This window comes from Malurus melanocephalus, unplaced genomic scaffold (assembly GCF_030028575.1).
Source record: "Malurus melanocephalus ecotype Western Australia unplaced genomic scaffold, MMel_1.1 scaffold_880, whole genome shotgun sequence".
NCBI classification, from domain to species: Eukaryota; Metazoa; Chordata; class Aves; order Passeriformes; family Maluridae; genus Malurus; species Malurus melanocephalus.
Window position 1 is genome coordinate 11,008 of NW_026624112.1, and position 12,601 is coordinate 23,608.

At 39.9% G+C, this 12,601-nt stretch overlaps 1 protein-coding gene across 1 annotated transcript in view; it reads right to left on the minus strand.

Annotated features, from left to right (window-relative positions):
- Window positions 1–9,067: 9,067 nt before the first annotated feature.
- Window positions 9,068–12,601, minus strand: part of ZNF277 (zinc finger protein 277) — a 42,274-nt gene continuing 38,740 nt past the window's right edge. Inside the window, exons 11-12 of the mRNA XM_057385845.1 lie at window positions 10,520–10,694; window positions 9,068–9,729 (exon numbers count right to left, since the gene is read on the minus strand). Of these exons, the coding sequence (XP_057241828.1) occupies window positions 9,537–9,729; window positions 10,520–10,694 (368 nt within the window). The 3' untranslated portion in view covers window positions 9,068–9,536. The remainder of the gene's footprint in view (window positions 9,730–10,519; window positions 10,695–12,601) is intronic.

Consider the following 12,601-nt stretch of genomic DNA (forward strand, 5'->3'; position numbering starts at 1 on the left):
TCGATATAATTTATTCCCAGGAAATTAATTACAAAATATAAAAATGCCAAACACTAAAGGGATCTTGGCTGATGGCACAAGCTCCAGACGCCTCCCCCCAGCAAGCCCACTCTTGTGGTGAACCCCTACACATTCTCTCCTCACATGTTGCCTGCAGTAACCATTGGCATGGGGTTAGTTCAGATTCCACATCTTACCTTTTAGAAGTTAGCAGATCACTGAAAAGTAGTGAATATGTTTAATATTCTCAAAGTAATCTCCCGGAGGCCAGGAGATGCCTCCAGACCAACTGTCAGATGTTACAAATTTTCACCTCCTGAACACAGTTGAACTCCCTTTGAACAAATAAGCAAAGGAGACAATCAATAATGCACAGAAAATAATGAATAAAAGATCATCAAATGTATCAGTGATTCAAAATCACTTGAGCTCTTCTTTAGTATTACTGAAGGGCTTGCAGAATTACTTGAGTTCAGTGACCCAGATTAGTATCTCTACAAACATCTACTTCATTAAACAAAAAAAAGCAATGCAGCAGGAATGGTGAGATGAAGGACTGCACAGCTGGGAACAGGGGTTTCTGCCCCACAGCTCTTCCTGTCCTTTCAGCTCAGCCATTTATGTATTTTAGTCTATATGTAATGTTTATATGACTGAACATATATTCACACAAAACYTGCTAACTCTCATTAAGCAGAAACTGGGACACACTCAGTTCCTTTCCTTTCTTCTGAGAGTCCTGTCTGTGATTTCCAATCAGGAGCCCCAGTGTCTGCTTCCAAAATGACCGAGAAAAGCAAATACATACTGTAAGTGCCACAAGTTTCTAAGCTGTCTGTGCGTCCTAAAAAAACCAGGGTTGAATATTCCTGCTCTGTACTATTCCAGTCAGCCCAGGAAGACAGCACATTTCAATCTTTCTACTTCAGTGACAGTGGTTTTGCCTATCTCAGGTAGAACTTGCCTTACATGCTAAGCAATACTTGCTGTCAAAACATCACATCTGATTTTTTCATAGGAAGTTTGTAGCATGTTGCWTGGAAGCAGCTGGTTCTCCATTACTTCCAATGTGTTAAGTGACAGTAATGGATGCAGAGCCTAAAGCGGTCAACTTTCTAAAGGTGAGATAGTTTGCAATCTGTCACTGGTGACAAAACCAATTTCAAGTACGAACAGCAATGCTAYACAGAAAAGGACAGGAGGGAACTCTGCAGCTTGTTAGCCTAATAATGGCAAACTTGTGGCAGTTGTGTGCTTTTCACGTTCCTAGCAATGAACAGCAGGACTTGGAGAAGTTAAACCCTGCACCTGCAATCCCTGTCCTGCCCACAGGGACAAACACTGAAACAAAGCTCAAACCAGACAGGACAAGAATCAGGGAGCCAGCAGAAAAGATGTTTGCATCCATGTTCTCTAGCGTATAACTATCTATGTAAGGGCTGCAGAAATTCCATCTAGGTGAGATACGGAGCTCACAGTCTTCCCTGGAGGTTGTTTTCATCTGGTTTTAAATTATTGAAATGCTTGCTTGCTTTCATGCTGTGGGAGGAATAGCTATGTAGGAGCCTAGCTAGTACAGATGTGCAGGGAGCGGAGACTTGGTCTGGCACCTTCCTCTGCCTAGAAATGTTTAAAGCATTTTTTGCACAGGCAGCCTCATCATAAACATTTTTAAATCTCACGGATGTTTTGCCACAAAAGAGGTTCAAGAAGAATGTGGCACCAAAGCAGGCACAAGTCGAAAGCCCCACGCTTTCAGACTGCCCCATGCTGAGGGCAGTCAGCCTGAAGGGACAATGGCTGCTGTAGAGAACAGCATAAAATCCACAGACAAACAGTCACTGGAGTAAAACTGAATCATTTGAACTGGGACCATTCTGCTTAAATCAGTTTTAAAGCACCCAAAACCTTACTTGGATTTAACCATGAAATCCAAAGATTTCACAGAGAATTAATCTGTGCGTATGTATGAACATCTCTATCAGCAGTCATTGGGGAAAAAAGAAAACCAAAAAAACCAAAACARTAAGTAGTGTGCTAGCTGTGTTTTTAGCTGGCATGTTAGCTATTGCCCTCACGAGAAAGGGGGATTAAAGAAATCTGGAGCCTGACAGTGAACCATCTGCCTGCAACCYCCTACATGACCTGATGAGGCAGGGATGAAATGTATGTTCTGCCTCAAAACAGAGAAGGGTGAATATAAACAGTGAGCTCGTGGAAGAAGAAATGAGGAGGGTTTCTGATTCTTCTGGCTGATCTTGGATGATGGGGAAGTCATAACTTCCACCACAACCACAGGAAAAGAGAAATTTTGGACAAGGCAAGTTGCCAGTTGGCTGCACAGCAGGAGGACAGAGGTGGTGTCACCTGCTGGCAACAGGAGGGGAGTAAGTGTTGTTCCCTTCCTTGGTGTCTTTGCAAGTACTTTTGTGTCTCTTTGTCATAAAAACAGGCACTGCTCACTATAAAAATATCTTATAGTGTGTCATATTGCAGTTCCTGGTTGCAGCAGTCAGCAACGGGAGTCAATACCTTGGGTGACTGAATCTGAAAGCTACTCCTGGCAACTCCCACTGGAATCAGGGGAAACCAAGGGCCCTCAAAATCTTTCAGATTTGAGACTTCAGGACTACTAGGAAGGTGGGAAGGGAAGGAAAATCCCTAGGAAAGTTTTACTTCTGGTGGTCTGACTATTCTTTGGTATCCAAGTGTTACATCCAAACAAGCTACATCTACTTTCTAAATATGCCGTCTAATAATTTTTGTGTGCTAAGTAGTCTTAGTGTCTCTCATTCCTGAGAATTAAAGTTTAATTTCAGAAAACAAATAAAAAATTAATTTCAGATTTTTCAAGATTTCTGATTATTCTGGAAAAAAATGCATTTATTGGCATGCCTTTGACATTTTTGGAAATCCTGCATCTCAAGCTATACCACCATTATATGGTTTCTGCCTTTCCTTAAATTTTTGTTTCTTGGCTCTAAGCCTAGATCTTTCATGTAATATGAGACAAAAATAAAGTAAGTGAAAAAATAATTAATAAAACAAATTAATACAATGAAAGGAGCTAAAGATAAAGGATATTTTAATTGTCATGGAAAATTAGCACTTTTTAAACAGATGGCTGCCTTGTGTCTCACCATGTGTCTCAGCTATGACTATTACAATTGTTATAGAAATTCAGAGGGGAAAGCAGTGCCTACCCTAAATAGGTGGACAAAAAGTTCAAATCTCTTGAATAGACATAGCCTTCTTACAGGAAGATGTAAAATAYTAATTGTTTCTCTGAAATTAGAAAAAAAAAATTCTTAAAAAAAACAATTTCCTTTATTTGTGGCCACCAGAACATTAATTCACAGCCTGCACAACAGACGACACCAGTCATCTGTTTATATGACGCTCAAATATTATGTCCAATAGATTAGTACRTATTTTATGACTATTGATTTAATAGAACTCCTTTTGCAAGACAAGAAGTGTTAACTACTGTTTTTAACATAGATCATCCCATGCACATGCAGAAAACCTGTTCTTGTCTTTTACTTCGTGACTAGAGAAACCAAAACATTTATCCAGTCTATCTTCCCCTGCCTCTGCAAAACCTTTAGTCTGCATAGGAGGCGTTCTGCACATGTATTAAGCTCTGATAAATCCTTAGCTTGGAATAATATTGGAGTAATATTTAGTGTAGCTTTCAGATGAAAGACTGCAAGGTAGAACTGACTGACGAGTGGGAGGGGGCCAGGGGTAATGGGATGGATAGTGTCAGAGGAAGAGATGAGGAATAAAACAGTGGGAACAAGAGAGGGCAGACTCTAGGACGGTAATAATTTAAATCAGCACAAAACCCAGAGACATTTATTGGATGAACACTGTCACACATGTTAAGTAATTTTTTTTCAACTGGAAACAAAAATAGCAGGAAACCTTTGCTAGACAGGATGTTGACATTCATTTTAGATATTGATTGGAATCCTAACTGGTTTCAAACCAGTCATTAGGGGCATTTAACAACTTTCCCAGTGTCATCAAAGTCTAGAAGGCAGCAGGAACTACATCTCCTTCCTTTTTAAAGAAGCCYAGGGACAATCCAGCGCCAATGGCGAAATGGTCCATGCTGTCACATTGAAGCATGGATCCCAGCATCAGTGCTTCACAGACTGCTTACTTGAAATGTAACTGTTTGTCTGAGTGGCTCAAGGCAAATAAAAAAACTCAGGCCTCTGGTTAAGATAAGAATATGAACAAAAGTACAATTGCAGCAACTTTTGAGAAGAAAATTCAGGTATCAGGTCTAGTAGTGAAAAGAAGTCCTATCTTAATCAGAAACTTTCCTACACTGAAGGAAAGGCAAGGTACATGCAATAACACAAGCAGATCAGAAATATTCTCAAAGTCCGTTTCAGAAGTTAACACTTCTTTTTAAAAAATGCCATTTTCAAAATGATCCACTTTTGTTTCCTTATGGTAATGTAACCCAAATATTAAGTTTCTTCTTCTTGAAGGAGTAACTCTTTTGACAATGATCTAGTCACTTTCTGAATGAAATACTTTAAATTTTAAACCTGACAGATAAGCTGCATACATTGGAATCCTATCTTCCATGTGTGTTCTTTTTTCCTGATAGTTGTTATCTTTTAATCACAATCTTTCGGTTTAGGAAACGGAGGCAGAGGGGAGTGTTTGTCAAAGAATGCATGGCAAATCCCTGTTTGCAAAAATACAGGAGGCCAGCATTGTCACATGTTCATGACCCTTCTTYACAGATGCTGAACTCCATCCCTGCTTATTTGCCCTTCATTTCATGGATTCAAACAAAAACCAGTTTATTACCAYGGGCCAAATATTAATGAAGATCCATAGCATTATTTCCATAAGTGATGTGAAGACACAGATATACATCAGAAAATAATAAAATTACCTCAATACAATTGGAACCCCCCCCGCCCCCCAAAACCTAAAGCTAAAATCACCTAAAGGTTAAAGCAGTGCTCAGCTCTGCAAAGCGGTCCAGGCAGTTTACAAAGACAGGCTCTCTAATGAGCAATTAGCAATTCCTGCATTATTTATTCCTAGATTGTTCTGCTGTTTCCAGAGAGCACAGAAATAAAAACTGACACTCARTGAAGCTGTTGCTGGAGGTAATATGAAAAGTCTGCCTGTAGTTATTCTGAGGGGTTTCATGACATGCTCATGTGATGTGATGTGACAGACAAATGCATTGTATGACCCCCTTTCCCACAGACTGTGAAATTTTGAAGCATTTGTTTTTACTAGAGAATCACATTTGCAATGTATCAGTGTTCACTCTTGGCAGTAATGCTAGAAGTCTGCCACYGGCACTTCTTTAGGGTGAGCTGAACGACTCTGGGATCCACAGACWACATGTATTGATTATAATGCAAGGTTAGACATTAGACTCATATGTAATCTAAACATAGCCAGCTTTGCACTCTCAGGATGGTAAAACAGATGGTGASAATTGTGTTCCAAGGTACATTTGTGAAAAAAAAACCAAAAAACAAACAAACTTTTATCTAAATTTATGCCAACACAACTGATATATTTTTAGTTGTAAATATCCTAAATTCCCCATCTCTTCTTATGGACAGAGTGAATTTATGAGGGATGTAAAATATCCAATGTGAATTCAACTACGGGGTTACATCGTAATCTCTAAAAGAGTTACCTTGTCTGCACCTTCATGAGCCTTCAAGAGTWTGGCAAAAGATGTAAAATCCAATACAAGAAGCAACTAAAAATTTCCCTTGTGGAAGAAGTCAATTTGAGCACAGCTTAGTAGGAGAAAACTTCCTATAGAAAGGAAAAAAACTGGCACTGAGAAGAACTGTAAATTCAGTGCTCCCAAAGAAAAKGAATTAATTTTACATGCAACCACTGCTGCATATATTTCTACAGCAGCTTATTTTAATGACTATTACATGGAAGCAGTAATTCATTCCAGGGTTACAAATGAACTCTTCCATGTGACAATTGSTACCTAACGAAGTCTGACATACCTGGTAGAGGTAGACAAGGGCATAATTTGACCAACAGATTGTAACTAAGGTTCAGAAAGCATTGTGATTTAACAAAATCTCTTGGGGAGAACAGTATTTTTTTATATGCTGCCTCTGTGAAATACAGATTTTCTCCAGGGCTCATTGAGTCTCTGTGGCCTCTGTACACATAAAAGTAAAATGCAAATAACACAAGAACKTTTAATACAGCATCAAGTCATGAGCACAGCTGTGAAATTTGCTGCTGTTCATTGGCAGTGGACAGCAGATGATGCCAAGACCTGTGTCCACTGTCTGCTCTGGACTCCAATTTGAGCGTGGACACTGGTAACCTTGTGTACCTSTGCTCACAGTTCAGTTTCTTGTGTCGGATTTAGGTCAAACATTCTGTTAAATGGAAGAAAGAGAGAGACTGYAACAAACACCACACTCACTGGTATGGATCTGACTGGAACTCAGAGGCAGTGACGACATTGAGAAAAGACAACAGCAAGAGAGAGACTTTTCAGAGACTTGGTCTGGTGTTTCTCACATCAGGTACCATTTAGCAGACACTGACAGCTCTCACAGCATGCCATGAAAATGCAGACAGAAACTGAAACAGTGTCTTAAATGGAAGCCAACGACCATTAACTCCTTCAGTCAGATTAAGTCTRAACACACTTATCAGACTAAACTGAGTGTGGAGAAGTATCAAAAACATAATTAAGATATTTATAAAAAGGGAAGGAGGAATTGCCAGTCACTAGGACACAAGCATTTTTCTTCCTTTAACCCAGGACCTTCTAAACATGGCTTTAGACACAGAAAAGTGAGTGTGTATAAGGAATCCAGGTCTAGGCTAGGAGAAATTATTGTAAGAAATAGTTATTGGAGTTAAACTAGTATAGATTTTTACATACCAATTAGAAGCACCCATTCTCCTGATCTGACTCTTTCAAAGAGCATTTGCCAACCCCAACTCTGTMCACTCCATGAATTAAGGCATAATTATAGTATTTTTGTTGCAATGCTTCCAAAAATGCTTTTGTTAGAAGATCGTACATGCTCCTAATAACTGTATGCAGTCACTACTGTGTCCTCAATTTGTGACAAAAAATCACTTCATTTTTAAAACAGGTAAGAGGACAAGAATGCCTAGGGAAAATTGTGGGCATTATATTATATTATATATTATATTATATTATATATTCTCTAGTAAAAACAAATGAATATGCTCCAGCAAAATGTCAAGCATCATTGTGCTATATGAAAATGCCTGATTTTTACTCTAGAAACCATAATCAACCCTCTTTGTGAACCTACAAAAGACTTAAACCTTTGTTGTCWCTAGTTCCTAACTGAAGTAACAAGCTCAGCCTTAATATGATTTCTCATGTTCCTTATATTTCCAGTGAACAGTCAGACACTGATTGTGAATTCTTCCTAATTCCTTTTCTCTTTTTACTCAAAACAGACAACCACTCTGTGTTATTTACACAAYTTCTCTTTAGATAATCTCTTAATTCTACACTGAAAAAACTTTTTCAAATTTCTCTTAGAACCAGAACAGCAGTCATTTCTTATTGCTRACATGATTTTCATTTTGTAGGAATTTGAATGACTCAGCATCACATTCTTTATGATTAGGAAATGTTTTGCAATTTCATTTTATGATATATCAGTAAAATTTTATGTTTCCCTTAATGTGCCCTCCTGAGATGGGCTTGCCATAAAACTCATTCGTGTGCTGCTGCCATAGTTCTTTTGCTGATTTTTTCCATTGCTCAACACACTTATCACTAAWGTAAGCCCCATTAACTCTTATTCCCTCCTCAGCTAAGAATCCGACTAAAAAGCAAAGACTGAAATCAGTTCCTAACTTCGGAAGAAAATAACAGCTTGGGAAAATTTAGAGGAGAAAAAAAGCTGCCACAGCCATTGCAATTACTGTATGAAATTCTACATTCTACAATTTCTACAAATGCAAGAAGTACAGACTATAGCTTATTTAAGATGGTCAGGACATTTTAGTTCAAAAATATTGGGCTTGTTCCTCCTAAATTGTTGTACCAATGCAAAAGTATGACTACAGCTCCTGTTTTTTCTGTCTGTATTCTCAGCACCTGCTGCACTACTTCTATCCCATTTCCTCTTGACAGTTAGATATTGCTCCTGTCTGCTTCACTCTGCAGTTTGTGGATGATCTTAGCACATTTTCAGCATCCCATTGTTCTTACTTATCTCCAGAGCACCCAGGCCCAAGAAAAAATAGGAAAGGGAAAGCAAAGAGAGGTGCTAGAGGGTGACGTGCAATGGCAGAAAAAAACCAGTTCAATGCAAATGAAAAGAAACTGGTGCAAGTAAGATTGCAGGGTGAATTAGGTGGGACATGGAAGCTTAGCAGAACATGGGTGAAAATTTGTCCTTTAGCCTCTGCTCCCAGGGACTGCTTTATAATTCACAATYGTCACATAAAGACAAACAACAACTCTTACTGACAGCAATGAATTTCAGGTAAAGAGGGCTGTGAAAAGGCAAAACTACAGCTTTGAATCTCCTCAGGCAGGGAAGGGCATTGAACCAAGACTTCCATACTTTCAGCAATCMCTCCGACACCAGCCCAGAAATGAAAAAAGAAAGAAACACTTTTGAAAAAGGTTATACGTATTATGGAAAGCTAAACCTGAATTCTGGAACTACTTAACATTTCAGGAGTATTTAAGTTTGGATCATCCTAGCAGGACCTATGCTTTTCTGGACTTGAGATTTCTAGGTTTCAATATGGTTATATGGGTCTGCAATCAATTAAGTCATTCTTTAATATCTCAGTTCATGACCATACAGGAAATTGACTTTAAATTCTRGATTTTTGATGCAACCAATACTGGAATTCTTCCTATGCTATTTTAGAGTTTGGACTGGCAGCTCTTCATGCAGACAGATATTCATGGGGCAAGCAGAGCATTACTGATTTTTCTGAGCTAGTTTTCAGAATAGGCACCAAATGTCTTAAATATTGATGATTAATAATAGATATATTATACAGATTTGTTTTTATTTTCCAAAGGTCTAAGGTTAAAAATAGCAAAATTTCCTTTACATACCAGACCAAGAAGTACATTTTCTGTTTGCTCTCTAACAGCAGTAACACCTAGAATATTTGCTCACTGGCTTTACACATTGTCTCAGTTGTTCCCACCTTTCACAAGGTGGCCTTAAAATAGAGCTCAAATTCTGATTTATTCAGGAAAAATAAAAAAAAGAGATGAAAAAAAAGTAAATAACRCTAACAGTATTTGAAGATCCAAGCAGAAAATCAAGCATTCCATTTTAAAATAAAGAAGGAAGATACATAAAATAAATAAAGGAAGATAAATTTAAAAAGTCAACACTTAAMATTTTATTTAGCATTCAATTTCCAATATTTGTCCAGTGATAATAACGTTTTTGAGCTTAATGATATTCCAATAGTATTGAAAGAATTTTTTTTGTCTTGAAGAAGAGCCACTAAAGATCAGCCACTGTACTTCCAGGTCAACATTTCTCCTGACTCTTGTTCTCCTTGCACAGAAGCTGGTTTAAAACACTGTTCTGTTTGAGAGCTTTTAGGCTGGATATATCTTCGCTTACAACAGGCACTTCTTCACTTTGATCCTCAGTTATCACATCTTCACTGTCTGACAGCGTACACAGGAGTGTATCGTTTTCATAGGTAGGAAAATAATACCTGAAAGCAATAAGACATGATTACTAGACAGCCACACATTTTTTTTGAGATAGAGTTTTTAAAAAGGAAAAGTGAGCAAGTCTGGCTGTCTGGAATGACAGTAAAGAGGACACCCAAGAATACACTGGTATGTACGGTGTAGAAGAGTCATAGAGAAGAGCAGACAACAGACAAGCCTCTCCTCTATTTCTTCACCCACAGGATGCCCCAACAGAGCCTACAGATCCATATTTGTCCTGTAACATAKGCTGAACTGCGGTGTTTGAGTTAGAACACGCCCTGTGTTCTACCACCCTGTAGAGAGAGCATCATTCCCTGGACCTATAAAGCCGACTTAGGAGTCTGAACCAGTGTTTTGTTACACTCTCTCTCTACATTCCATGGAAAAAAACTATAGGTAAAGAGCTAACTTGTTTGGGTGCCTAAAGTTAGGTAGACACCATGCATATATCTACATTAGACATGCAAAATAAGGGTTTGGTTTGGTTCTAGAATAATTTTGCAACAAACTTCTTTAGTATACTGACATGAAAGTGCAGATYCCATGTGTGGGGACACTGTGTCCTGGACACAAGTAGAAGAGCAGTATCCCATGTTCATTTTATCTTCAGACTGTACAGAGATTTCTAATTCTGAGTACTTTTGATACCACTATTATTTTATCTGGGCTAGTAGAGTTAGGGAGCTCAGGGCACTGTTGTATTGGCAAACCCCACAACTTTGAGCTTCTTGTTTCATAAAAATTATCAAGTAAAAGTATAAATGCTGGAAGAAATGTATTTGCCCTTACTGTGGTTGATCCCATGTAGACCTGGCTGGCAGGAATGCAATGTGTTTGGTCTCTTCCATATGACTTATCAATCCTCCTTTAGACTGAAACTTCTCCTGGCAGTTGTAACAACGACAATGATGGATTTCTCTTCTGATGAAATTCACCAGCTTTACTTGCTGATAGAAGTTCAGACCTAGGAGAAACGGTAGCAAACAAGCAGTTGGGCAACAAAAGTCTTAATTTAAAAATGCTTTCTTGGATTAAGCATAAGTATTGATAAGAGTTTACTGAAGACCAGCACTGCCTGAATGCTGTATCTTAACAAATTAACTAAGTCCTTATTCCTAGCTGCTGGGAACTTCTTCTAGTTCAAAAACTGTAAACATTTTGCCTCATCTCAGTCTAAGTCTTCACACTTAGTATCAGAGCTCCAGGAGGAGACAAGTAGGTTGAGGATTATTGGGGAAAGAGAGAGAGACTGACTACTGGCACTGTACCCTGGCTTTGCTGGGACAGGCCCTGCAGGCAGATGGGATGCATGGTTTGGAGGGTTCCCAGCCCTCCCTCTGCCTGCCTGAGCACASTGACCTCAGGGACAGGGGCAGCGGTGACAAGTCCCTGTCCAGCACAGCAGGCCTGTCTCCTCTGTCCCACTGAGTGCCACATGTCCCCAGTGTCACAGGTGAGAGCCTCTGCAGGTGGAACCTGTCAGTGATGAGGACAATKGTTCATCCAGCATGGGGTTAGGTCAGCCTGTGCCCTACAAAACAACTGCTCCCATGAAGAAAAAAACCAGCTCATTGTGAGAGAAGGCTCCTGCTGGAGGGAACGGAAGGCCCAAAATGCCAACCAGACTCACTGCTGGGGGAAGTCTGCTRCCTCCTTGGGGCCCTGGTTAAAAGTGTGATGAGAAACTTTCCTACCCTCATGGGTWATTATCTGTTAGTGATTTTCCAGGTGGGCAGTGTTGAAGCTGCAACAGGAAGTCCAAGGGTAATAGCGAGAGAATGCAGGGCCTTAGGAAAACTCTTTAAGGAGAACAAGCAGTTTTCCTTTGTCCTTCCAGTTGCAAGGAGTAATGAGGGAAGAAACAGGAACAGCCAGCAGACCAACACCTGGTTGGTCAGAAACAGCCAGCAGACCAACACTTGGTTCCAAGCCTGGTGTCACTGGAAGAACAGTTTTCAGATCCTGAGTGTGCCAACATGACCCCAGACCTGTTGGCAACAGGCAGGGTACAYCTGTCTGAGAGGGGGAAAGGATCCTTGCACAGGGTTAGCAGGGCTCATTGAGACAGCTTTAAACTGAATTTGAGGAGGGTAAGGGATAAAAACAGGCCCATTAGAGATGAWCATGATGGGTCAGCAYGCCAGTWTTAYATTCACCAAGGTRAAGTGCAGGGTCCTGCAGGTGGGTCACAYATTCCCATGCAGAGTTACACACTGGGGGAAGCTGAATGCTGCAAAAGGACCTGGGGGTGCTCATCGAGAGCAGCTGGACATGAGYAGCTGTGCTCAGGGGGCCAAGAAGGCCAGTGGCATCCTGGCCTGGATCAGCAYAGTGTGGCCAGCAGGACCAGGGCAGKGATTGTCCCCCTGTTCAGCCTGGAGAAAAGGAGGACTTTATCMCTCGCTACATTTGCCTGGAAGGAGGGTGTGGCCAGGTAAGGGTCAGTCTCTTCTCCCAGGTAGCAAGTGATGGCAGGGGGRTGGGTTTAAGCTGGATATTAAGAAAACTTCCTTCACCAAAAGGCTTGTAAATCCTTGGCACAGGCTCCTCAGGGAAGTAGCAGAGCCACCATTCCTGGAGGTATTTTAAAGATGTGTAGATGTGGCATTCAGGGACATGGYTTAGAGTTGGACTTGGCAGAGCTGCTTTAATGGTTGGCTTAAAAGGTCTTTCCCAACCTGAATGATTCTATTCTACAGCAGAAAGTAAACATCGGCCAAACAAAGCTTCTAACTTGCAAGCAAATATTGACAGGCATAATAAAAACAATAACAATTTTAAAAAAAATTTGAAAAACAAAACCAAACCAAAAATCCCAAAAGCACACACTCCCCACCCAAAAACAAAACAAAAAACCCAAACAAAAAACCA